This window comes from Mauremys reevesii, linkage group 24 (genome assembly GCF_016161935.1).
Source record: "Mauremys reevesii isolate NIE-2019 linkage group 24, ASM1616193v1, whole genome shotgun sequence".
NCBI lineage: Eukaryota > Metazoa > Chordata > Testudines > Geoemydidae > Mauremys > Mauremys reevesii.
Genome location: NC_052646.1, coordinates 8,018,350 through 8,046,056, shown reverse-complemented (window position 1 = coordinate 8,046,056; position 27,707 = coordinate 8,018,350). Strand labels below are relative to the sequence as shown.

The following is a 27,707-nucleotide window of genomic DNA, read 5'->3' as shown; positions in this document are numbered from 1 at the left end:
GCTCCCTGCGAGTTGGGATGCGAGGAGGTGGCTTTGCTGCAGATGCTTCTTGTAGAAGGGAAGAAATGGCCTTCTGCAGGCTGCAGACCCAGCTGGCACTGACCCCTGAAGCTGAGGGGGGCCAAGAAGCACCCTGCCCCGACGCCGGGGGTGAAGAGGAAGAGGGGATTTTTTGCCAGGTAGGCTCTAGCCTGTGATGGTGTCTCTAAGCGGGGGAGGGAGGGAATCCTATTAAACTTCTCCCAGCCACAGGCTGCGTGGAGAGGGGCACCGAGCTCATGTTGAGGCCTACGGGTTGATGGTTCCTTGCAGGAAGAGATGGTGAGGGACCCATGGTAGCTGGCTGGCTCAGAGGACTGGGAGTCAGCCCCTGGACGGGTGGCTGGGAATCCTTCTCTTCTGATCCCCATCGGGAGGCTGGTGTGAATTGGGTTTGGTCACTGGGTCTCGCTCCAGATCCCACAGCTCAAGAGCCAGGTTCAGCAGAGAGGCCGTAGGCAATGGATGCCCCCAGAGGAGGGCCCTGCCAGGGGTCAGCGCTAAGCTCCATTGGCAGGACAGCAATGGGAAAGCTTGGCTTGCCCAGGCTCGTCCCTCTGTGGAGATGGACGGTACCAGTCTCTGGGGCTGGCAGGCCAACACCACCACAAAGCTCCTACGGTGAAGGGAGCAGCAGGCTGGGAGGATGGATGGTGCGGTGGTTACGGTGCTTGCCAGGGATGGGGCAGACCTATGTTCAAGTCCCTGCTGTGCTATAGGTCCCTTATGGGGCTGTGGACAAGTCACCAAGAGCCAGATTTTGAAAGATGACTAAGATGCAGCGAGGTGCCTAGTGGGAGTCCCAAAGGCACGTCGCTTTTGTAAACCGCACTGAGCGCCTACGCACCTTTCAAAATCTGCCCCGCAGTGCCTACGTCCCTTTTGTAAAGGGGACTTTTAACGCTTCTAAGGGGACGGCTGCACTGCAAAAAAAACCCCAAAACCCGTAGCAGGGTCTCAGAGCCCGCGGCAACCGACTCAGGCTCCCGGGGCTTGTGCTATGGGACTAAAGAGCAATGGAGAGGTTCCCGCTCAGGCTGGAGGCCGGGCTCCGAAACCTGGCGAGGGAGGAGGCTCCAACATGAGCCCATACATCTACGCTGCTGTTTTTAGCCTTGCAAGCCTGTGTCAGCTGACCCTGGCTCTGAGACTCGCCACGGGGGTGGGGGTGGGGGTGTTTGCAGCGTAGATGGACTTTAAGGCACTTCGGAGTTCACAATAACGTCCCCTGAAGTCTTTCTGTGGCCTCAGATCCCCATCCGTACAAGGAGGACAACAGCGTGGCCCTGCCCACAGGGGATTTGTAAGGATCATGGAAGACTTTGACCTGCTCGGGTATGACGGTAACAGGGGCCAGCTCTCTAGGCGGATGGAAGAATTCACCTGTCCATGCTCAGAAAGATGCAGCATGGAGGGGCTAGCGTCTCTGCCCGCTGCATGTCGGGGCCACAGGCTTTGTTATCAAAAAGCCAACAGGGCTGTGGAGCGTTCGCCCCGCTCCTCACGTTGCTTCATGAGGCTCTCTCACGTGGACAATCTGTGGCACTCTCTTCCCAGGTTCTGTTCTCACACGCAGCAGTGAGCTGGCACAAACATAAAACCCCAATCAGCTTCTTTCTTCTGCTCAACTCTGAGAAAGAGACAGTCTGCTTCTCACAGCGGCTCCTGGAAACTTCCTTGCCGCGCCCCAAACAATCGCTCAGCTCTTTCCAAGTCCTTGCCTGCTGAAGCACAAACAGAGGAGAGAGAGTTGGCTGGTTACTCACCCAGAACCTGCAAAGAAAAGCACCACAACAAACCAGGGTGAACGGGACAGATTCAGTGCAACAATGAACCCATTCTTCTTTGCAGCAAATCTGGCTTTAGGGAGAACTCCAGGCCCTCGGGAGCAACTGTGGAGAAATCAGGAGAGGGAATGTGGTTGAGTGGTTAGAGCAACAGTGTATGTGTCAGCACTCCTGGGTTCTGTTACTGTTACTGCATCTTAGTGTAAGTCTGGCCTAGTGGCTAGAACAAAAGAGCGGGTCTCAGGACTCCTGGGTTCTACTACTCTTGGTTCTGGGTGGGAGTATGGCCTGGGTGTGAGAGCAGGGGCTTAGAAGGCTGGAACACCTAGGTTATTTTGCTGATGCTGAATGGGGAATGTGACTCTAAAAATTAAAACAGAGGTGTTATTGGCTCTGTTCTTGACCCTGCCATAACCTTGCTGGGTGACATAGGGTATTTAATCAGTCATGCCCTGCATGCCTCAGTTTCCCTTCTGTAAAATGGCTATGACACCACTTCAAGGGAGTACTGTGAGGCTTAATTAAGCATGATGTTAATACATGGCAGGAGATCAAAAATGACAATTAGCCTTCTCTGAAGACACTTAAGCAAAACTTCAGAATAATCTCTGTGGATAGGCCAATTAGGTGGCAGTTCCACTGGAATGTACCACCCAGAAGTAAATATAGCTGACTGCTAGGTCTGCTTTAACCAGCTGTGCCATTAAACTTCTCTTTGACAAACTACTTCGGCAGGACACAATTTTCACCCCCTTCCTTCTTGTTCTGGGCTGCAGCAGCTAAAGTTACTTAAATATCCCTCCAAAGCAAATAACTAGAAAACAATTCAGCCATGTTATGTATGTTTTGCCCCAATGCAAACAAATGCAAGATTCTTCAAGTTCATGGACCACGTACATGTAATGTTCTGGATACAAATGACTGTAGAATTAATTTATAAACAATACATGCAGCCTCAATTATGCAAATAATAGCAATGAAATTAAGTTATGCATTGCATGTAAGTCCATATATTTAATTTAAAAATAATAAAAATCTGAATTAATTTGCATGTAATATACCTTCCAGTACAAATGGCTAGAAACTACAATTAAAAATCCTGCATTTATTTTCATATAATTTCTTGACACAAATTGAAGACATCTGAAATTTTGCATTTTTTTTGCATTCCAATTAAAGTCAGTGGAAAGCAATTGTAACTGTAATGGAAATATTAAAAACCATGTCCTGTGTACATGTGAATTACTTATCCATAGGATAAATATCTTAGAAAACATAAATAATAGTTATGCATTTTTTCCATGTAATATCCTCCAATGCAAATAATTACATAAGAATTTAGAAGAGTTCAGTAATTATACATTTAATTAATGATTAAAAGCCCATACTTTAATTTGCCGATGCAAATAGACGGGAGCAAACAATTGATAACCAGAACCATACATTGGAGTGTAAACATAATGCGGGCCCGCCCATACCTTGAGGTAGCTACAATGTATTTAATGTACGTGGCTCTATAGTACGATTTGAACAAAAGAGCCCACCCCGCTCCACAGTAATTTACAGACCCTACCGCCGGTGTTTTAATTTATATGCAAGACCCCGCCCCACGGTGCGGTTCTTTGCATATGCAAGATTCCTACCTCGCCTCGCTGTACATTAGTTTACCTGGAAGACCCTGACCCGCCGTGCGTTTATTTACAAGCAAGAACCCACCTTGCTTTGCATTGATGTACATGCAAGACTCCGCATGGCTTTGTATTAACACGCACGACTCCGCCCGCCGGTATGTTCATTTATATGCGAGCCCCCGGCCCGCTATGAATTCATTTACATGCAAGACCCTCTCTTGCTTTGCATTAATTCACACGCCGGACTCCGCATTAATTCACATGCAATACCCCGCCCTACTACTATTAACATCCCAGGCCCCGCCCTACTTTGCATTAATTTTCATGCCAGAGCCCCAGTCGCGGCGCCCTCATTTACATGCAAGCCCCCGCCCTGCCTGCTTTCATCCTCCCTGCTCCCCGGGGCGCCGCGCGCGGCGGCGGCACCAACCACCGCCCCCTCCACCCCCAGCGCGAGCCCCGGGCTCAGGGGAGCGCGAGACCAGCGCCCGGCAACAGGGGGCGCGGCCTGCAGGCGCCGGGGGGCGTGGCCGGGGCGTGGCCTGTATATCTCGCGCGGGCGGGCCCGCCCGCCGCTCAGTCGGGTCGGAGCCGGGCGGGGGGATGAGCGCGGTGCGGAGCTTGTGCACGTTGGCGGAGGTGCGGCCGGACGGCGAGAATCCGGTGAGCCCCCCCCCTCCCCGGGCCTGTGGGGGCGGGGATCCCCCAACGGGCCAGACGCCCCCCCCCGCGTGGGGGTGACCCCGGCTGGTCCCGGGGCTCAGTGCCCCCCCACGCTGAGGGTGCAGGGCTGGGTCCCTGTGGTGCTGCAGGACCCCCTCAGTTCCTGGGACCTGCTCCCCCCTTGCGGCTTTGTGGGGCCCCCACTGAGTCCCTGGGGTCTCCTCCACCTGGTCGCACCTCCTCCCTGGTCCGGGGGGGACCCCCATCATCCCTGGGGGCTCCCTGAGCTCCAGGGGGGACCCCTCAGTTCCCTAGTTCAGGCCTGGCCTGTACCCCTGGCGGGGGGGGGCACCCTCTCTCCTGTGTGTGTAAGTGGGGTGGGGGCTCAAAGCTGGGGCGAGCTCCTTGTGGCTCTAGGTGGCTGCCCCTTGATTCCTGACATGGCTGCGGGTTCCCCCCTGTCCCCAGGGCTGTCCACCTTCTTGCGATGGAAGTGGCTTTGGGCTTGGGTGTAGGGTTTGTGGCACGCAGGGGGTGAGGGATCTGTGGCGCACCTGGTTCCAGCTCTGGAGGGGGACCCTTGTCTGAGATGAAGACCCCTGCCCTGCTCTTTGGGGGGGCAGCCTTTTGCAAGGGAGAAGGAGGAAGGCTCTGACATGGGGTTATGGAGACTCCAGTAACCAGAAAGCCTTTCTGTAACTTTCCTTGGTTGTTGAAAGCTGCCATAGACAGCAGGTGGCTCCTGGGTTGCTTGAAACCAGGGAAGGTTATCAGATGCTAATGCAGAACAGACAGGGCTTTGTTTCAGTCCCTTACAAATGCAGTTCACTGATAAGGTTTTTCCATCTTCCCCCTTCTACTAATTTATTTTGGCTTCTAAAAATATTAGAAAGCTTGTTGAATGGTTATCAAAATGTTACCTTTAGTGTTTATGTCCTGTAATCTTGTATTAACATACTGTAGGCTTATTTTCTTTCAGAGTATCACTTTTTTCCCTGTTGCACAAGGTTGTGCTTCAATGCTGTCAGCAGTGTTTGTAGATCAGAATATTCTCTAGGCTAATCAGAAATCTTTAGCTGTCCTCACTAGTGTTGTACTCTGTTTTATATTTTTTGTCTGAAGAAATTTTAGGCACTCTAGGTCTATGATGACAGGGCCAGATAAGGACCTATAGAAAAATATAAACAGTAACACCACAAGAATCATTGCCTGCTACACCTTTATTTATCTATTTAAAATATTTATAAATACACAATTTATATAGCACAGCTTGATGTCCTGCCCACAGATATGGCTCATGTAATGTTTACTACATTTGTGGGAAAAGTCATGCAGGCAGCAAATGGTTTTGATATAATACAGATGTCAAATAACTATATCCAGATTGTGCTAATGGAATTTGTGGTGCTTGATGTGTCTGTAGTCAGGGTGATAATTACATTGGAGATTTTAATAACAAGATTTGAGTAATCTAGGCATCGGCCATTGCTGGTAGTAAATATGTTTTGGTTGTTAGAAAGACAAGGTGAGTGAGGTAATATCTTTTATTGGGCCAGCTTCAGTTGGAGAGAGAGACATGTGTTCAAGGTTACACACAGCTGAAGAGGGACTGGTTTTAATTGTTAGTCACTTAGGCTCTGTGGTGTGTGTGTTTTGTTTTGTTCAAAGTCCTTCTAAATTGCTTTCAGCAGATCTCAATGATAAGAATGCCAGATCTTGGTGTGGCTTAAAGTTCTTGACAATATGTTTGTTCTTTGGGTGATGAAGCAGAAATGTACTGGATCTGATAAATTAGGTTTTCCAGAACCCAAGTTTTCTAGACACAGCTCAAGGCACACCAAATTGTGCATTTAGGTCCTGCAGTCAGTCCTGTGTCAGTCAATTGTCCAATTTTCTTTCTACTATATAAATATTAGACAAGAAAAAGAAGCTAGATTCTTAATGTCTTGGGGAGAAATCCAGCCTTGCAAAACATGTCTCCCATAAATGTACACTGGATTTCTCCTGTGCAGTTGTTCAACAGAACTTTAATTGTTTCATGTTCAGTTTCTCATTATCCTTGCCAGTATCAGTCCCCGGGCCTTTGTTCCTATTGAAGGTGACTCATCTTTGAGGCTTCTAATGAGAGGATCCTAACTCCCTGCAGCCCTCCCCTACCATATATGGAACAGTTGTGGTGTTATGTATGTATTGCATACATGTTGTGTGGTACTGTAGTAATAAGCAACCTTATCACACCTTGTGTCTTCAACACTTGGCAAACATTACCTAATTACTCTTCATAATCCCATTCTGGTCAGTCCTGTTCCCATTTGCCAAACTGACACAGATGAAGTGACTTGTCAAAGGTCACCAAGTGATTCAATGCTGGTGTCGGGTTCCTGGCTTTCAGCCTCAGGCATTCTTTCCTGGTCTCAAAAAATATAATCTTCTTATGTAGCTCTCCATTCACTTCTTTAGTTAGGTCAACATAATCTTCTGTTTTTAACCGAGGTCTTTAGTACTCCACTAACCTTCTCTTTTCCCTAGATTAATTTTCTTGCTTCTGGATGCTCTTGAGGCTAGAAAGCTGAAACATACTTTGCTGAGCAGTGCTCAGTATCTCTTCCTTTAATTATTTAACTAATCTGCATCCGTTGTGTTCCTGCTTATTTTTGCTCTTGGTGGGTTTCACGGCAATGAATATGCCACGATCACAAAAGAAGTCTAAAATTGGACTTTTCAAAATACTTGAATCCTAATTCAGCTGCTGATGCTATTTCACTTCCCCTTTGACATCAGTTACCTTATATTGTGGCAGAAATATCTACATTTAGATTTTAAATCTTATGCATTGAAGAATCTGAGAATGTCACACTGTTAAATCAGATACCACTCCATCACTGCTGCCTGTTCAGAATAAACTCTTGACATCAGAGAAGCCATTTTTTATTTAGAAAAGAACCCACATAAATCTCCCCTAACTGTAGATAGTTCTTCACAGAAGCACAAGTAGAAAATGGTACAAAATTGTCAGGTTTAAGGCTCTTCCTTAATTCATGATCTCTGTAGTAAATGCTTTAAACGTGCAATTCAGGGTGTGTTGGAAGCAAAGAAAACTGAGCAAGTTGCATAATCTTTATGCAACAAATAGCTCAAGGTTAATATGATATTTACTAAGGTGTTGCCATGTGAGGTTTGTTCCAAACACGAGGTTTTTTTAATAGGTAGTACGTAGCACTTACTCATTAAGTCAGACACACCTGTCATGCTACAAAGAACACCTTCTGCCTCTTGTAGAAAATAACTGGGGGCAGTAATATGTATTTCCTTAGTTTCTAAATTGTTAGTGGTTTTTTCCTAAAAGAGCGGGGGAAGGGGGGGAACCAGCATAGTCGTGGTTTTAAATGTAGCTGGAAGGTAGACAAGTGGGACTCATCCTTGCTTTAACTTGATTGCAGTCAGTGGAGTTACATGGGCCAAATGCATCTCCGGAGGATTTGAATTTGACTGTAGGGGAGAGAGATTAGTGCAGACTTCTGTGCTTGGTGGTCTCCTTTTCACTTAGGATTCTTACAAGGTAAATGAGTGCCGAATTTACATGTACTACTGCAGTGAGGTTTGGCCATGCTACCAGAGTTCATTTTTAGCATTCTCTTCCGACTCCTTTTTTCACTGATTTAATTCTCCCAGAAAATTAACTTATCAGGTAGGGTTTCTTTATGCTCATGGCACCTTGATTTTAAGCACAAGGAAATCTATCAGAAACTTAATGCAAAATGAATGTTACTGATAAAAGTAAATTTGTGCAGTTTTGTAGATTAATCTTCATTTAGCACAAATAGCAATGAAAATTAAAACATTGTGCTGTGTGGACTTGGAGAAGTCTCTGCTTTTCTATAAGATCAGAGAAAGAATAAGTGACCCGATCACACCTCTATTTCAGAATTTTTCAAGACATTTGTTTGAATTATGTTTAGGAAGTTCTTAAAAATGTGACACACTTTTATTTAGAGTTCTGAAGGATCCATGCTTGCCCAAGGTTTGGGTATGCTTGGAGCTGGTCTATCTAGCTTTTGTTAAACTTGCATAATATCAGTGATGTCTGCTCCAAATGTCTCAAATGGTTGGCTTGGGAAAGATTAGTTTGACAAGATTTTAAAGAATGCATGGAATCTTATAGCTGGGATGATTGACTAAAGTGCTAGCCCCACTCCAGGAATGTTATTTATGAGACAGTACCTGTTCTTCCTGGTGGTTACATAATAGCTTGTGCGGTCAGTCTCAACATTTTTTCCATAGAGAATTTTTTTTCTTTGCTCTGCCACCAGCTATTCTGGTGCAGATGCTTATTTGCTGTAATAGAATGTTGCTGTAGAAATACAAGCAGTACATGGGAAGGATGTGAGGAAAGAGTCACCAAATTCTTGTCTATCTTTCCTGTGTCTACAGGATTTTCTTTAGCCCTGCCATTCCAAAAAGCATTATACAAGCTTTTGTGTGTTTTGTGATATCTTTGGTCTAGGGTAGTGGCTCTCAAACTTTCCATCTTGTGTCTCGCTACTTAAGGTGACAGTTCTCTTAGTCTCTCTCCAAGCATCTCCATTTTAATTTTATATCTTCCCTATGGCAACTAGAGGCACCTGTTTATGTTGGAAAAAATAATACGATGTTATTAAAGGGATGATGGAAATAACCAGGCTCCAGTGCAAGGAGTGGGTCTGGTTGATTAGATCGTTCCCATTCTGTATCGGTGCTGTTCATTTCTTGGATGTTCAGCTTCAGGTTTATTAGCACCGACTCAGTCCCCTTTGTTGCTTATGGCCTCAGTTGCTCTAGTAGCACCTGGTCGCTGTGCAGTTTGGTTCAGTCCTAGTCCCTCTGATTTTTGTTTTTTGTCTACAAATGTAATCACTGTTGAATTTATGTGAGAGAGAGCCAATGAAGGCAGATGTGGAGCAGTTGCGTAGGGTGCTGTGAGGTGCTTGTGAGTTTAGCTGATTAGAAAATTTCTGGAAACCCCAAAATTCTGGACTGAGCTTCAGGTAGCCATGAGGATTACTAAGACTGGTGAATGCAGCTCTGTAGATAACGAATAGCCCATGGGCTGCAAGTCATAGGAATAGTCACTCCTGCTCCTTTTTTGCAGCAAATTTATATAGCGTTGAAGGAGTTTTCGTGGTGTGTAGACAATAGCAGGCATGCCTTGTAGCGTATATGCATATTTTGTAACATTAGCAAGTCCGTTTTTTTAATACTTGCCTGCTGCAGAGAGAGGCTGTTAAAAGATTGTTTAAGGAATCCCAACTTCTAGGCATGCAGTATAGATGACTTTTTACACTGTGAGATACTTTAAAACCCATCTGGGTGCCTTTCACTCTGTTGTTTCTATGGACAAGAATCTTGCACTTGTAAACAAGACTCCAAATGAGACAGAGAAATGAGTGTGTTGTTTCAAGAAACTTTTTCTTACTTACAAGGATCTGACTGGGGGGAGGAATAGCTCAGTGGTTTGAGCATTGGCCTGCTAAACCCAGGATTGTGAGCTCAATCCTTGAGGGGGCCACTTAAGGATTTGGGGCAAAAATCTATCTGGGGATTGGTCCTGCTTTGAACAGGGGGTTGGACTAGATACCTCCTGAGGTCCCTTCCAACCCTGATATTCTATGAATGGGATAACCTGTTTCTGCCATGTTGAACTATAGAAAACCTATTAAATGAGACAAATATGGTTGCATATGAATTAAAGATGAACCTATTTTTACTGATCAGTGTAATGGTTTATAAACTTTATATTAAAGAACTCCTTGCTCTGTCAGATATGTCAAGTGATTGCATATGAATTAAAAATAAAGATCAGCTGTAATAAGTAGGGGAGACTTTCAAAGTCATCTAAAGATTGAGGAGCACAAGTCCCAATGAAAATCATAACACTTGAATACTTACACATACCTTATTGCAAGTGGGTTTAGCTGTATTTTTTTGAAGCCTGCCTATTGTGTAGGTTGCTAATTGCAGAGTATTGTAGATTCAAATGCTAGTTGATGTGATGTACTAAACCATTAAAGTAGTCAGCATGAAGCTTATAGATTGTCCAGTGTATATATATTTCTCTGTTATAAGAAAATGATTCCGGATGAGGTTGTCTTACTGTGACCTGAACTGGATCGCTGTTAGTCCAATTGCTTTGCAGTGCAACTGCCTAATTTGCTTCACACACACATTATGCATGAGGAGGCTTCTGGAGAAATATTCCATAAAACTGATGATATATTTCTGCAAAATTGCTTTCACATTGTACAACTCTGACCACCATTGACTTTAAATCATATTAAAACTTGAATTGTTTTGAAAGCACACCTCTCTATTATAGTTAACTGCCACCATTTTTATGTCTTGTTGTATAATTGGCTTCTCAAATAATTACTTAATCATGCTTATGTAAACATCTGCTGGAATATAAATTCCAAACAAATACATGTGTTGACATTATTAAATATTTGATGCAGCGGTAGGGAAACCATAGCTTAAGGTTGTATCCGAGAATTGGGTTTAACAGGAGAAAAGAATGGAAATATGTTAAATGCTTAACACCAGGAAAAAAACAAAACTTACAGAATAGCATAGTTAAAATTTGTGTGAGGAACACACTCAGATATTTTGGAAATAGAGATGGCTTTTGAAATTGGACCCTATTGAATGGCTTATTTCAGAACCCTTTTAAAGAATATACATGGAAATTCTATATTGCACTTCAGGTGTAAATTACGGTATATCTGTAGTTACAGAGCTTTATATAACTAACTGTTTTGGAATTTGAGTAAAGATTTTTATTTCACAACTGACTTGTACTGTGCCAATCTGAGAGCATCTCATTAACCATATCATAGCTTTTGATATCCAACAACTTGCATGTCTACGTGGCAGCGGGTTTGACAAATTCCAACAGCCCTATTTACACACATCAGTATTGGGTTTCTGACCTGGAGCCATAAAATTATAGAAATGGCGGTCTGGAAGGGACCTCGAGAGGTCATCTAGTCCAGTCCCCTGCGCAGGACCAAGAATACCGAGACCATCTCTGACATGTGTTTTCAGAAGACGTCTTAAAAGTTCTACTTTTAAGAAAAGAAAAAGAAAACCATACCCCGAAAGAGTGAATTCTAGTCTTATTTCCCTGTGTGTGTATGTCTTTAAGGCTGCATGGTAGCCTATGAAGGCTTGGGTGTTTTGTGGAAGGAGAATAGTAAGAGTTAAGTTTTATACTGGGATTGGCAGAGAAACAGAAGTGTTGCTGTTGACTTTGTTTTTCCTAGTGCATGAGGAAAATATTGAAGGGGAGCTGAGCAACCTTAACTGTGCAAATTGATTTAAGTGCTCATCTGTTCTGGATTTTTGAAAGGATTGATCTCCCTGTCTAGCCCCAGTTGTCAGATCTAATAGATAACTACCCACTCCCCATCAGCAATCAACAAGGGGCTGTTTGTGTGATCTCCCAGCCACCTCTCCCTAAACTCCGGAGAAAAGAGAGGCTTTGCAGCATACCCAGTTTATGAGTAGACCCAACTGCTGGATCCCACATGCTTCTAAGCCCCCTGGGTCTGGGTAGTGTCATCTGGTCACTGTTCTGAGCTCTGGGTCTCTTGGGTGCACTCCCATGAGCAAATGGTGCATCTACACCCCTTTTCTGGGTTTGGAGGATCCTGACAAAGCAAGATGGTATTCTCAGTTTGGCACAGACATTCTCCCAGCCTCTCACAGAAGCCTTCAGAGTGGCTCAGCTGCAACCAGCGCCGTTTTAAACTGAGTATCAGAGGGGTAGCTGTGTTAGTTTGGATCTGTAAAAAGCAACAGAGTCCTGTGGCACCTTTTAAGACTAACAGATGTATTGGAGCATAAGCTTTCATGCATCTGACGAAGCGGGTATTCACCCATGAAGGCTTATGCTCCAATACATCTGTTAGTCTTAAAGGTGCCACAGGACTCTCTGTTGCTTTTTAAACTGAGTGCTCTGACTATACTGATCACAGCTATGGGATAGCAGAGAGGTCTCTCCAGTGGCCAGGTCCCAAACCTGCTTCATAGATTAAAGCCAATTCCTTTATGTACCACTTGGAAATAATAGCACGTGGAGCCCTGTTGGAATGAAGTATAGCTTCAATGGACAAATGCATTCTGCACCATCTTCAGTTTCTGTGTGTTCTCAACTTCCATGCAGAGTGCAGTGAAATTAGCTAGCCTCAAAGAATAAAGGAAGGGATAAATGTGTCACCACTGTTGTCTTTCCCGTCGGAGGGAAGGTTCTAATGCAGAGCAGTTACTTTCATACTTTCAATAGCAGCCTTGGACCTATGGCAACTCCTAAATGATCAGCCAGTATCACATATGGTCAGGGGCAGTCTTTCTGGCCTGGGGGCTAATATAATCATTGCCAGGTCCTCTGACTGCTTTCTCACCCCACCAGTGCTTCCTCAGGTCTACTGGGGGGCTTGGATGAGGTGCTTTCCAATCTCCTTTTCACTTCGTCTTCCTCTTTTTAATCCTAACGATTTTACTGCCTCAACTGTAGTCAAAGTCAGAGAGCTAAATAGACAGGGCTTGCCCTTGTGTCTATGCAGACAATCATTTGATTTTTTGGAAAAAATGTAAATAACTGGGTCAGATGTTTGATGTGGATACAAAAAGCATTTTAAAACCTAACCAATGGAGCAACATAAACCATTTTAAATTAAAATCTGGCATCTTTCTTACAGGACAGCGTGAAAGTGCTACGGCTGACGTTGCAGAATGACCTTCCAGGCGAGCGACATGATCAGGTGAAACAAAAGGTGTGTGTTCCAGGCATGAACATACTGCTGTATGTAGGACTCACTGCTACTTTTGTGTGCCATGTTTTGAATTTTACCAGCGGACTCCATGCTAAGGGCTGTTAAAAACCAGTAATTTTAAAATGAGTAGAAATTTCTTCTGTTCTTGCTTGTATGTAAAAGCTGTTGTTCACAATAACTTTTTGGAGGGGAAAGAACTTTGTAAGGGATCATAGTCAGACTATGCTGTGCTTGACATGCTAGAGAGAACTCTATTTCCTGAGCTGCATGAGCATTTGCAAATCGCTTAAAGGAGCATCCTTTAATTCCTGTAGCTTCTAAGGGCCCCATTGTGCAGGGGCTGTATATACCCAAGACTAAAAAACAGTGCCTGTCCCGCAGGGTCCAGACTGCATTTTACAGAGCATTCCTCTAATCAAGTGATTGATGCTGATCCGACTAGAAAGCTGGCTGTGCTAGGTCCAGACAAGCTGTGCAAACAAATCATCTCAATATCTAAATGTCTTACTACGTTGTCTCTTGCAGCCTGTTGGAAGGGCCTTTGCTATGGTGGCCAACAGATCAAGTAATGGCCATTCACTGGCTTCAGAATGCATCAAATCCAGTGACGGTCACGAGGAGATCATCAAGGTTAGTGTTAGCTATGGTTCCCAGCTGATCTGAATAATTAATTTGCCTAATTAATTTAGAGGTACCCAATATGCATTGAGACTAAATTAATCATGTTTAATTTTAGACGTAAACTAAAAGTTTAGATTTTGGCTGTGCAAACAAGAAATCTCGGCAAGCATGGTTCATGGTATCCTTACTTGGGTAGGAGAGCCTGTGGCAATGCTTGCAGAGTGGGTTTTCTTTCTGGAGAAACCATTTTGAAATGTGGAAACCTTGCATTGTTTCAGTAAACTAACTTCAGCAGAGTTGCTGAGTAACTTTCCCAGGCTGAATGGAATGAACTTGATTAAACTGGAACTCTTAAAACTCAAAACAAAAATGGCATCTGAGGAATGTTTAGTCTCCACACCCTGGGAATCCTAAGGGAGAGATTAGAGAAATAAACAAATGCATTAAAATCATCCAAATGTAAAAACTGGGAAGTGAATAGAAGTTAGAGAGAGGAGGAAAAACTGATGACAATAGCCATCCTTAACTACTTCTACTGAAAAGGTCATGCTAGAGACTGAAGTTTTCAAAGCCAGTTAAATTTAATGAGAATTGGGTGTCCAAATCCCAGCTACAATGTCCTGATGAAGGAAGGAATAGAGGTAGAAAAAGAGCCTGGAAGATCTTAGAGGGCTTTAAGAGCTCATTTTCCATATTGTACCTGACTCTGTGATTGTAACTATTCTCGTTTGTATCTTCTGTAATTGAACAGCTATTTCATTGGGGTGTTTCTTTCTGACTCAGGTTTACTTAAAAGCAAGGGCTGAGGACAAGGTGAAGCATGAACAGAATGTCAGTCAGCTGAAAAGCGAAGTTCGTTACATTCAAGAGGTAGCCTTTTGGTTTCAGAATTAATGTACAATAACCCAACCAAAGTCTGAATTCTCACAGCTGCCTGTTGGAGGCTTATCTCAAAGCTTTGGTGCCCTCAACTTCCAGTGGCAATGTTTGAAGAATCTGTGTCATGGCAGAGGTGTTCTCTTCGCATACAGGAATCTGCCCATAACCACCCCACCCCCCCATGCCCGAGTAGAAACCCATGTAGCTGTTTTTCCAAAGACTAAGGCCATGTCTATGCTAGCACTTACGTTGGCAAAACTTTTGTCACCCAGGGGTGTGAAAAAAACCACACTCCTGAGCGACATAAGTTTTGCCAGCATGAGAGCTTGTGTGCACAGGGCTCTGTTGGTGGGAGACGCTCTCCTGCCAACATAGCTACCGCCGCTCGTTGAGTTGGTTTTATTATGTTGACACAGAGCTCTCTCCTGTTGGCATAACGTGGCTACACAGGCGCTCTTACAGCGGCACAGCTGTAAGTGTAGATGTGGCCTGACACTGCCACAGTGCAGAGGCATTTTGCAGTGCTGCATTGGGTAAAGTGCAAGTCAGCTGTGTGAGAACTGCATGGCTTTTGGCCAGGCTCTCCCAGCCACACCTGGGCATGACACCAGAGCTGCCTCTTAGAAGGCAGTTTTGTAGGCAAGGCTCCACCTGCCTAAGGAAATCTGATGTCTGACACTTCAAGGGTTAATGTTTCCCTGTCCAGCTGGCAGCAGTGATGGGACTGGACCTTTGAGGGGCTGGGGGTGGGAAATAGCTGGTTGCGATTTAAACCATTTCCATATTTTGCAATAGTGGGGTCTAGGCTGGTCTGTCTCAGGCTTGGCTTTTAAATAAACTTAAATGTCTCCATTGTGGGGGCTTCTTGCACCTTCCTCTGTGGGAGATGAGATACTGGGTTAGATAGCCCAACATCTGAGTGAATAGGACAGTTCCTATGCCTCCATTCTATATTAGCCTTCTGAATCTTGGCCTCCAGCTTCTGAGACAAAATGCATTTCCCCTACAGAAAATAAAAATAGTTCGTTCTGTCTCTTCACTGCAGTAATAGCACCACAGACCTGGTCGGACGGCTTGAAAACTAACTGAAAAGCGCAAAGGCTTTAGCAGTCTCTTCTGTTAGAGCAGTGGGCCCCAATTGTGGGGTGCGCCACCCTAGGAGGGAATGGAGGCATGTCCGTGAGGCATGGCAGAGCCCAGGCCAGCCCCCATGGAGGTGCAGGGAGGACGCGCCGCCCCTAGCTCGGCTCCTCCCCCAGCTCCATTCACGGCCATGCCCCCACTCTCAGCTATGGCTCCCTTCTTGGCTCGTGTGTGGACACATTCCATTACTAGTAAGGTAATTACTGTTAGAGCCATTGAAATTTATCTCTAAGCCACCAAGATGCTTTTAATCTTTGTATGCATGTGCTAAGTCTCTGGGATTTCAGTTTTACTGACCACTCTTCACTCATTACAATGAGTTCTCATTGGGTGTGTATTGGTCAGGGTGTCCCCCACTTCCAGTGGGATGTATACTTGGTGTAAGTCACAGATTTCAAGTAAGTCATGTTCATGGTGTGACTTCGGCCTTATTCAACACACATGTTGTAGTGCTTTAACTCTTATCTGTCTGGGAAGGGGAATAAGCTATACCAGTAGAATGAGGAAGGATGTCAGGGTACTTGCCTAAGATGTGGGAGCACCTGCATTTAATTCCCTGATCTTTCATAGACTTCCTGTGTGACCTTAAAGTGCCTCAGTCCCCCCATCTGTTAAATGGGCTGATAATGCTGCTCTACCTCATAGGCGAGTTGAAGATAAATACATTAAAAGACTGAAGTGCTTTGAGATCTGCTGATGAAAACTGCTGTAGGAGAAATAAGCATAGAACTGTGTTTGCACTAGGGGTTGTACTGGTATAACTATATCAATAAATAAATGCACCCCTAACAGACGACATTATTATACCCATACAAAAACTGTGTAGAAGAGGCCTCTTACCGAATTACCTCAAAACAGTTGAAGCAACTTTTGTGCTTTATAAGCACCTTTAATCAGTGACTGGTGTCATTGAGAGAGAACACACCACGTAGCATAGTCATACCTGCTGTATGATCTTGGCTCTTCTGTGTCTCAGATTTCTCCTCTAAAGTGAGTCAGTACTTACCTCAGAGGGGATTGAGAGCTTTAAAGCTAGAAAAGTGCTTGATGATCCTTGTATGAAAGGTGCTTATAGATGCAGAAAGTACATGCTGAAATATCAGCATTTCAGCCTTGGTGTCACTATTGCTGGAGGAGTGACCTTGTAAAAATTACCGGATTCATTTTCTCTAGTGTCTAATTCTGTATCGCAGGTGCAAGTCAAGACTGCACTTGTCAGTGAACTCCCATGTGGCTTCAGCCATATGGGATCAGATGCGTGGAATAACAAGAATCTGTTAATCACGTCTATTTGTTGTAGTTTTTAATGTACTCTTGCAGAGAAAATTAAACAATAATGAAAAATCAGCATACGTATTGGGACATATTCTGTCCTTTATGCTTTAGCAAGGATAGTAAGACACTTGTAGTCAGTGCTGCTTGCTGGTGAATATCTAGTAAAATCAGGGACTTCTGTGGCACAACACAAAAGACCTCTGCTTGCTTGTCTGGCCTCAAACACTAGCACGTAATATCTTTACCCCCTGTTATTGGGACCTACTACATGTGCATTTGATGTATATTGAATAGAATAATTGACGCTGTTGTCCATACAGACGAAGCTAAGTTGACTTGCATTTACCAGGCTAGAAGTTCTATGAAGAAGCTGCGGGAAGATATAAGTAGTAAACTTGAGAGCAGACAAGGAGCTAAGACTAATCTGCAATGTGCAAAGGTAACAGGAACATTTCTTCAGTCAACTTTCAGTGACACTTCCTTTCCTGAGGAAACGTGCCATGTTTGGATAAAAATAACAGCAAAATGTGGCCTAGAAATAAAATCCCCCTGGGTGATTAAAAGCCTGTTCGGAGACCTTCTTTGGAGGAAGAACTGAGAAATGTGCAGAAGCAAACAAGAAAGATTCAGCGAGCTAAATGCATTGGCTGTTCAAATGCACTAGTGCACTTCCTTTCTTTGTAAACCTATTACAAAAAATACGTCCCCGTTTTTTTAAAGCTGTTACAGCAATTCAAAGATATAAAGCTGATGGAAGTGTTCTGTCTGTAACATCTAAGCCTAGTTTTATGAGGGAGGATCACAGTTCTTGATGTTTTTTTTTTAAATAGGTAATGTTTGAAAAACAGAATGGAATCTGCAAACCATCAGGGTATTGCCATAGGAACTCCTTGGAGGATCAGGTATGTAACCAAAAAAGGGGAACTATATTTTGAGCAGTTAGATTTGTTTTCGTTTTAAATCTTCACTTCAGGGGGGTAACTTCAAACCTATAACTGCTCTAAGATCTACCTTGCATTCCAAAGCTCACAGGTGGTATTCTGGCTGTATCTGGGTTTGGTTAGAAGTCAGGTCTGATTTTCAAATGCATTTAAACCAGCTCACCTTTTTTTAAATCTCTGCAAGCACAAGGCTCCTTTTCACAGGAGCCTTTTGGATGCGGGGATAATTAAGGAGTCCATCTTACCTGAAGTTAGTGCAGTTTGCAGAAAATTGAGCAATATATGCTCAAAAATTGAGCAATATATAAAAATTGAGCATCCTGTCTCTACAGTAATGGCATTCCATACTGCAGAGTGGCACAATACAATGCTGCAGCCCTTTTGCCAATAGTTTAAAAGCCATAACTGAGGGGGGCATGATTCAGTCATCAGTCAGTGTTTAAGTTGTCATGACTTGGTTCAGTTGATGGTTTTGGGATACCTAAGGGTGATGCATGACAGCATCCTAGAGACACCATGGGAGGGGCTGAAAGGAGATCTGAGAAAGTCACATTAATTTTTTATTTTATAGGCCCTAAGACACCCGACTCGGTGTGGAATTTGGAAACTTGTTCTCTTACTTGCCTAAATCAAACTTTGCCACAACTTCTGCAGCCTTTTTTTTTTTTTTTGGTAGTGAATATTGTAACCTATTGGTCAAAAGCATTGGCTCTTCCACATTCAAAAAAAAAGAATGTGTGTCCTGATAGCATCCAGCTTGAGACAAATAAAGCTTTCATGCTGTATTTACAGGAGGATGATTATTCAGGCGAAGACACAGAAAAAATTCGTGAGACAGCAAAGAGATTGTTCACGAAACTGCAGGAGGCTGAGAAGCGGCATCAGTCAGACAAGACAGCTTTTGAGGTGAATACACAGCAATGTTTAACTGCTGAAAGAGCTTGATGTTTGTCGGAATGAGGGGCTAGCTTCAAGTGCATGCTACCGAGTACCTTTCAAAGCTCTCTGAAACTGACCAGCCCCCTCCTTCTAGAGCTGATACAAGCTGTGTTGGAAAGCAGGATGGGAGGGTGTGATATGTATTAAAGGTTATAAATCATGAATCCTTCAACCATCAATTCCCATTTTTTCCCCCAGACAATCTGAGCTACACTGCCCCTTTCCTGTTAGCAACATCCAAACTTGTTTGGGGTTTGTACAGCACCTAGCGCAATGAGGCCATGATCCATGACTGGGGCTCCTGGCTGAAAGCACAATACAAAGAATACATAATAGTTGAAACCAGTTTGGGGTTGTGCTGGCCTGCGTGTTTGGGACACACTTCTGAAGAGCTGCTGTTCAGGCGGTTTTGAAACCCAGAGAGTAAATAGACTTGAGTGGCTTTTAATGACTGATTAAAACAAAATTCTGGCTAGTTCACAGCAGCCAGCACAGCCAGCCTCTTCCCCATGCAAGGTCGAAAGGTCAAGTTGAGCTCAGGGTTGCCATTAAAGTCTTAACTAAGTATGTACAATCTGTAAACTGTAAATAAACACATTGCATTGAAATGTTCACAAACTGGTCTTGGATTTTATACAATGGCTGTTTCCAGGTAATGTTAATTAAACAAAAGGTAAAATCATAATGACTTTAGTGGGTGATGGCAAAGTGCTTGCCAAGACAAGTGGCATTTTGGCCATTTTCCTTAGTCTCCTCCAATTTCTATTTATCCTGTTAATTATGTATAGGATAGCCTAGTGCTCATGACAAGCATATGAGCATGCTGCATATGGCAGTGAATTACCTGGATAGCTCAGATGGTGAAGTATCAGATTCTTAATGTGAGGGTCCAGGTTTCAAGTCCTTGTTCAGGTGGTAGGATGCTTGTGTTATGCAAGATATCAGACTGGATGATCACACTAATCCCTTCTGGCCTTGGAACAAACTGAATGAGGGAAGTAGTATCTCCATTTTATAGATGGAGAAAGTGAGGTACAGAGATGAAGTGCCTTGAACGGAGTCTGAAGCAGAGCCAAGCGTTGAACCTAGCCAGATCTGCTGAATTGTTCAGTGCCTTCTCCACAACACAGTCCTTCCTCTTACAGAGAGATGTTTTGCTTGTTACATCAAGATCACAAGATGTCTTGGTGGTGAAGGGATGTGGCACAAACTGGGCAGCTGGGACCCAGCCATGTTTTCACATCAAGTAACTTATTAAATGGAAACATGTGGGCGGGTTTCTGAGGTGGCAGCTGAGTTCATTCTTACTCAGCTGGGACTGTATTTACACGCTGCTTTCGGGATATAAGCAGGTTTTGTAGTGAAAGTAACTTAAAATGACAGCTCCTGTGTGCTAGAGGGTGCGGACGCAGCAGGGTCTCCTGGTTTGCTCCTTTTCCCAGCACTGGGGATTAATGGTTCCCTTTTGTTTAGGGAAAAACTGTGGCTTTGTCATGTTGGCATATGCGTCTATGGAGACTTCATTAAATGTAATGAGCTCTTGGGGCTGAGGGGAGTCCCTGTTTGGGGATGCTTCAGGTTTTAGTTCCATTGTGCCATTGGTTCCAGGCTCCATGAAAAGAAATGGAGCTTGAATGAATTATCTAAGAGAAATCCCTTTAGCCCTAAAATGGCTGGGAAAGGAAATCCTATTACCCCATATTTGTGCTCCTAGAGGGAGGCCCCTGCTTGTTCCCTTCCTCTCCAAACCAGGGGTGTGAGTTTGGGTGATTAAAAGCTAAAGGAACTAACTGGCATGGAAGCACAGGTAGAGTACCTAGGTCGATCTAAATTTTAAGTGTATACTCGGGCTCTGCTCCTGCCTGGAAAGAGTTTGGGGTGGTGGGAGTTGTAGAAATGTATTGAGTTTGTGGCACTCCTGACACATACCCCAGGGATTGGAAATCTGTGCATGATTCCTGAGATCTGCTATACTAGTTATCTGACACACAATTTTCTTGTTTAAATAGACATTGTGTAGATGCTAATCAATTGGTTTGGCAGCTGAGTCCACTTCAGCTATACCTTCTGGACAAGCCTGGGAGGTTGGTGGGTATGGAGAAGGGAGAGTCCTTCTCTACAGAACAACAGAAGCATCTGATGATCAGCCCACAAGTCTAGGAGTCAGGATCTCCTGACTTCGAGTGCCAGTTCTGTGGCTGACAACAAGGCTAGGGGATGTCATCCAAGCTGAGGTCTGGTCTACACTGGGATCTTACAGTGGCATAACTACGTCTTCGAGGGTGTGAAAAATTGACACCCCTGAGTGATGTAGTTAAGCCAACCAATGTAGACAGCGATAGGTTGACAGAAGAACTCTACTGTTGCCCTAGCAGCCACCTTTCTGGGAGGTGGATTGTCTGTGCTGACTGAAGAACCGCTCTGGTCGGTGTAGGTGGTGTCTACACAGAAACCCTACTGCAGCGCAGCTGTGCTGTTGTAATGGTTCAGTTGTAGACATACCCTGAGTGTTCATCTGAAATGAGATGGAAAACGTCCGTAACTCGCATGCCTGAATGATGAGGAGTTTTCTGGCATTTATGATGCACTTTTGTCTCCATTGCCATAGGAATTATGCATCAGTTAGTCTGAAGTGCTTTGAAGACACAGCTTTGTAGAGGTTCCTTCTCTCCAGCACTTTGGGCCATTTGGCTTCCTTCAGCAAAATACACCTGACAAGACTAAAATGCAGTCACTGAGAGGGGCCTCCTCATTGTCTTTATGGACTGTATGAGGATCAGAAACATCTTTCTTTTGTGTCCTGTGTTGCAGATGACAACCTCTCAATACCAGAAGGAAATAGAGCAAACCAGTGCAGCTCTGAAGAAGGCTGAGGATGGCATGAGAGAGAAGGAAGTGAAGCTGGAGGAAGTTCAGAGGCTCATGTCAGGGATGGAGAAGGTACTGCTTAGAGATCAACAGGGGGCCTGCTTGACGGTCTAGTGGCTGAGCCGCTCTGTCAGGTGCTTGCTGGGAAGGGTGACGGGTTTAGTGCTTGCAACGTGTAAGGTGCTGGACGCTGATCAGCTCCACAGCAACACTGGTGTAGCACAAGTGCCTCCTCTACAGCAGAAAGCGGGCCCGCTGTCTGCCAGGTAGCCATTTGTTGATGGCTTCTGGGTAACAAGTTCCAGGGGAAGGGTGTCATGTAATAGCCACCTGCCCAACTGGCACCTGTATTGGCATCCTCAGCAGAGGGGCTAAGGTGTGAACGAGCCATGGAGACTGAGCTCCCCTACTGGGGGCTCCGTCTAGGACAGGGGTTAAGCACAGTGGTAGAGTGCAGCGTGGGGGAAATGTGCACTGCTGCTGCCCCGTCCTATAAGGAAATGGAGAATTTTCTTCTCCTTTCTCCTTTCACAAGCATTAAACTTGAGATACCAGCTGCAGGATCAGCATCTCTGCTGATAACCAAGGCTGACTCCTAGGACTGCCCAGCACTACAGATCCACACAGCCCGATGCTTTGCCTCTGCCCTGAAATAAAGGCCAGAGCATCTGTTGTAACTTGTCCTCTGATCTGTTGCAGGAACATCAGAGTTTGCTGCTGAAGATGAAAGAAGGTGAAGCAGAGCTGGAGAAACTGAGAAGCCTGCAAAATGACAAACTCGCCGAACAGGATAGGTGAGGCTCAGCCTTAGGCAGGGATGCCGAGACTCCTTCTGGGCAGTCGCCAATTCGTCAGTGAGCCTAGGAGGCTGTCAGCTCGCTGGGGCATGACTTCGCATTCTTGTGAAGGGTGGGTGTAGCTGCTTGCCGAATATCAGGGTTTTCTCAAGATGACTAATCCGCCTGTTCCTACTGCAGCCTGCAGCGCCCCAAAACCTTCCCTAGAATTTGAGTACAGTCCTCATGTGGCCTTGTTAGAAAAAGCAAATCTCCCACGTCCAAAACCTGATCACCTCACTCCATTCTCAGATACCTCCACTAGCTTCCTATTTGCTCCAGGAGCCAAGTGGAAATGGCCTCTGTTTATTAGAACACCTTGCTCCAGGTAAACTGAGACCTTGTCTTTTTCTGCTCAGTTAGTGTTGCCTGGCCTCTGTCTCTCCACTCAGTCTTTGCTACCGTTGGTGCATCTGCTCTCTGCAGCAGCTGTCTAGCTCCATGAGGCGTCATCGGAGAAAACCCCATCTCCCTTACTGTCTCCATTACCGCTCCTTTTCTGCCATGTGGCTGGGGTGCATGCGGGTGTACAGAAGACACTACCCACAACTGACCATCCGTGGCAGAATAAACACAGCTCTGGGGAGGTGGTGAGATGTCTATGGTGAAACGCTCAGTCTCATATTCCTCTGCTAATCGGGGGAGGCTAAATGGCTCTTTCTGACTCACTCGTCTGTCTCTTTCCTAGGTCGGCCAAACTGGAGAAGGAAGTGGCTACCTTGCGGGAGAAGATACACCATCTCGATGACATGCTGAAGAGTCAGCAGCGCAAAGTCCGGCAGATGATTGAGCAGGTGGGTGTGCCTTGCTGGGGCTAGGGAACATATTGGTGCTGGCAGGCAGGGTCTTCCCCCCCCCCCGTGTTTGGACAGTGCTGAGCACAGTGGGGATCTGGTCCATGATGGTGGTTCTGGGGCTACAGGAATGCAAATAATACAAAAGATGCTGAGTTTGCAGAATCCGGGCTGAGTGGCATAAATCTGTTTTTAGCCCCTCTTTAAGGGAAGGCCATGCTTCCTTTCAGTGTGAGGAGGAAACGGGACAAAGGCAACACAAGGTGTGCTCAGTCTCTCCTGGCTGAGTTAGCATGCGCCGAACGCCCCATGGAGCCCGATAGCTTGGCTCTGAACGTCTGCTAGAAGGAGTTGTTTGAAAATATCACAATGCAGTTTCCACCCTGCTGCCCTCCAAAGTGATCGGTCCCCGAGGGACCCAGGTGGGAAAGGTCTGATCTTCTGAAGGGATGGTCGCAGTGATGGCAATCGGACCCTGGTGCCCAGCAAGACTAGTTAACTTGGAAATAAAATAAGCTGCTGTAATTTATACCAACAGGGAATTTGGTCCATGTCTGCAGTGGGGCCCATCAATGAATCTCTGGCAGTGAAATAGTTAATTCTAGACTGTCCAAGTTCTGAGACTCTTGCCCAAAATTTCCTTGTCCCGGATCCAAAGTTACAGAAAACCTGTAGCGAATGTTAGTTTTTGGTGTGAGCCTCAAAAGGCTCCTTGTTTTTTATGCTTTCCAGATACCTTGTCTAGTGTAGGCAAGTCTGAGCTTTCTTTAGTCATCTTGATTAACTTTTTCCTTTACAGCTTCAGAATTCCAAAACAGTGATTCATGCGAAGGATGTGATTATTCAGGAGCTCAAAGAGAGAGTTGCCTACTTGGAAGCAGAGGTATGTTTGTTAGTTTCCTTAGGGCTGGTCTACACTAGGGTGGGGGATCGATCTAAGATACGCAACTTCAGCTACGAGAATAGCGTAGCTGAAGTCGAAGTATCTTAGATCGAGTTACCTACTGTCCTCACGGCGCGGGATCGATGTCTGCGGCTCCCCATTTCGACTCTACTACCGCCATTCGCGTTGGTGGAGTGCTGGAGTCGACAGGAGCGCATTCGGGGATCGATATATCGCATCTAGATGAGACACACTATATCGATCCCCGAGAAATCGATTGCTACCCGCCAATACGGCCGGTAGTGAAGACGTACCCTTAGATTGGCTGAGCTGCCTTTCTAGGAGTTGTTTTCTCAAAGTGCCTGGTGGTGGTGATAGAGCCTGCTTTAACTGATCAGAGCTTTCCTGTTTAATGGATAGGAGCTATACCCTCAAACTTTAAAGCCAGTGAAATGTCACGTGGGATTATTTTGCAAGTCACTCCAAAGTTTGGAACAGCTAACTGGAATGTATGGAATGAACTTTGCTTTTTCTTGAAAACACTGAAGGCCCCCCAGCTGGCTAGCAAAGCCCTAGCATGCATTGTGCCCACTGCACAAGCAAGGACAGGTCATGCTTCGAGTGAAGTCTGTAGGTTTGGATGGTTTCTGCTGAGCCACTTTCTTACGCTATATTGTCTCTTTTAGTGAAGCTGGGTTACTGCAGCGCACGCAACTCAAATCTAGTCCACCATCTCATAAAGCGTGCTTCCGTAGCAATGGAGCTTTGATTTTGGTGGCATGTTTGTGCCAGATAGTAACAGTGCAAAATGCAAAGCTGCGCTTCCCTGATATTGGCATGCAAATGCATCTCCTTTTTTTGGCTAAAATTGAGCATGTGCTGGCAGCTTTTAACCAGTCTCTTACCTTCATGGTGCCTTGGCATTTCGCTAATCAGCAGAGGGGGATGGGGCAGTGAGTGCTTGTCTCCCTTTTCCTGAACCTGAAGGCAGAAAACTGAAATGGTGCAACTGCAGCCAGCTGAGTCTATTTGATGCTTCACTTCAATCTAAAATCTAAGTTAAATTCAGATTTAATCCCATATGGTCTTGTAGAACTGCCAAGCTAATGAAACCTTGATTGGGGGAGGAGGAGTGGCGGCAGTGGCACAAGGGCATGAGCTCGGTTTTGATCATAAAAGTATCAAAGCTCACTGTAGGCTGCAGTTTGCATGTAGGAGGGTGAATTAGAAGAAAGCCCCAAGAAATTCATCTGCCCCGTCTCCTTCTTCGGCCCCTAATTAACATGCAGTTTGTTCAAAGATGGGTTGACCTCAGGTCCTTAGTGCAGGGAGTAAAACTTGTCTATTGTTTAGCATTGTGCCACGTGGCAATGGGTTAATGTAGCACATGTGTTCCCAAATTGTGGTGCACATAACACCAGTGGTACGTGAACTTGATGTTCCACCAGCACTATTCACAACTATTTTTTAGGAAGGTGGTAAACCGATAATGCATGGGAATTGCTGACCTAGTGCTCTGTTCGCCGGGTGGTGGCATAATCAACTCCGTGCCACCGCTTTGGCCTTCGTCTTCAGACTGAACTGAAACTCTTGGTCTGGTCTGTGTTTCAGAATCTGGAGATGCACGATCGTATTGAGCACCTGATTGAGAGGCAAACCAACCCTGGCAGTCATAGCACCAGAGCTCGCTCAAAATCTGAGTCCGTGAGCAGGTAAGCAGGGAGCTGCAGTGACCTGTGGAGGAAGACAGAGGCCAGGTTTTACGGTGTCCAACTCCAAGCTGCTGCTTCTGCAGGGAGGTGTGAGCTAAGCACTGGCTTGGGAGGCAGGAGGTTTGGATTCTAATCCTGTCACTGCCTCCATGTTTGCCTTGAACCAAGTCATTTTTTTTCACTCTGTGCCTCAGTGTTTCCATTTGTAAAATGGAGAGAGACCTTTTTGTGGGAGTGCTTGTGACGCTTGATTCACTGTTAAGCACCAAGACTGCTGATGGAAGGCATTGGCAAGGGGCAAAGCAATTGTATCCCTCTGCCTCGGTTTCCCAGTCTGTAAAGGGGGTACAAGACTTGTCAACCTCAATGCATGGATATTTAGAAGATGCTCAGAGATTGATGCCGGGGGGAAGATATGTAATAACCCAGATAGATCCAGGGTAGGGTGGGAGGGTGGGTTAAAGAGCCCAGATTGATAGACATGCATCATAATTTGAGTCATAGCTCCAGTGCATCTGGTTGATCCGCACCTCAGTGCTTTCCTTTCTTTGCTTTGTAGTAAAAGGGTGGCGAAGCCCCTTGGACCCAAGCCCCTGCCTCTCATCAGAGTGCTGGAAACATGAGCTCTCCTGGGCACGGCTTCTGAACTGAAGAAACTCACCATTTGCTACTGTTGACTGAACTTTACTGCCACCCCCTGTGCTTGCTGGACAAATGGCGGGCAATGCCTCCAGAGAACTGTAATGCTTTAATGGTCAAGCTGTCCCCAGGGGTGACTGGCAGAGCAGCAAGCCCTGCTGAACTGACATTTCCATACTGCTGCCCCCAGGGGCTTCCAGAGTCCAGCAGAAGCAAATTTGTTGAGCATGGTATCTGCTGTGTCAGGGGAACATCTAACCTGTGTGTGTATATAACAGACAGACCCGCTTGCACTCAGCCCCAGAGTTAGGCTGACTTTCCCTGGTACAGTTTTTTTACTATTTCTTCCTTTGCTTAAGCCTGATATTGCTCTATGAGCAACTTACGATACTATACGCCTTCTTTATTCCTCAGTGGAATCCTGCTTTTTTTAAATTGCAACTAACCAAGGTGGACTTAAATTTTTAATCTTTTTTAAGAAAAGATCAGCACCAAAATCATCATCTTGAAATCACACAGATTCCCATGTTTCTCTCCCAATCCGCACCAAACCAGTGGACTCCAACTGATGTCCTCTTAAGGTCTGGCTCCTCCCTCCTGTGGTCGCTGCGAGTGCTGCTTGTGGCTGTTCATTGGGACGCATCCAACCCAGGGCTTTTCAATAGTCCGTTCCTCACTAGCAGAGAGATGAAACTTATGCAGATCTGTGTAGGTATAAAAAGAGGTTGTCCAGTTCCTACTTGTATTTATTTCAGTAAATTATTAGTGTCTTCAGATTCGCTTGGAGACGAGCACAAGTGCTAATGCCATAGTTTTATGTAGCATATTTAGTGCGTGCGTGTTTTTCTGATTTCAGTGGAAGATACCAACCGGTTTTTCTTCTGGGCTTGAAAGTTATTATATAACTTGTATGTGATTTGAAAAGAAGCAGCCTTCTCTTTTTATCTACATCTCTGGCAGAGGAAAGATGTCAGCATATGACACATGTATCTCTATAAACTAGCAAAGAGAGAGGCAGAACCAGTCCTGTAAAAGGTACCTATCGAATAACCTCTTTAGTGCAGAAAACCATAAGCCTTATATAGCCGTCCAAATAATCTGTAGTGGATTGAATAAATTATGTAAATAGTGCATATGTGCTGGAATGTATGTGGAATTTGTTGTGTTTTTATACATTAATTATGGGAATTTGGAGTCAGGCTGGATGAAAACATTTGATGTGGGTCACTGATCAGCATCCAATGGGAACA

At 45.1% G+C, this 27,707-nt stretch overlaps 1 protein-coding gene across 2 annotated transcripts; it reads left to right on the top strand.

Moving 5' to 3' along the window:
* TUFT1 (tuftelin 1) lies at positions 1-27,602 on the top strand. Of its 2 annotated transcripts, XM_039512572.1 has the most exons (13): positions 3,999-4,120; positions 12,853-12,927; positions 13,453-13,557; positions 14,332-14,418; positions 17,195-17,284; positions 17,676-17,747; positions 18,579-18,692; positions 21,537-21,665; positions 22,293-22,387; positions 23,118-23,223; positions 24,023-24,106; positions 25,718-25,818; positions 26,378-27,602. In XM_039512572.1, exons 1-13 carry the CDS (start codon positions 4,061-4,063, stop codon positions 26,439-26,441), a joined length of 1,182 nt encoding a protein of 393 aa, XP_039368506.1. In that variant the 5' UTR covers positions 3,999-4,060; the 3' UTR covers positions 26,442-27,602. The 2 variants fall into 2 exon arrangements, with proteins under 2 accessions (XP_039368505.1, XP_039368506.1); XM_039512571.1 differs by lacking the exons at positions 3,999-4,120; positions 17,195-17,284 and adding an exon at positions 1-179.
* The last annotated feature ends 105 nt before the right edge of the window (positions 27,603-27,707 follow it).

What these genes read in the sequence shown, in the direction of transcription:
- TUFT1 (XM_039512571.1), top strand. Translation starts at nt 18, where the DNA reads ATGCGAGGAGGTGGCTTTGCTGCAGATGCTTCTTGTAGAAGGGAAGAA. An exon ending in AAGAGGGGATTTTTTGCCAG is followed by an intron (nt 180 to 12,852) that starts GTAGGCTCTAGC and finishes TCTTTCTTACAG; the next exon opens with GACAGCGTGAAAGTGCTACG. An exon ending in TCATGTCAGGGATGGAGAAG is followed by an intron (nt 21,666 to 22,292) that starts GTACTGCTTAGA and finishes GATCTGTTGCAG; the next exon opens with GAACATCAGAGTTTGCTGCT.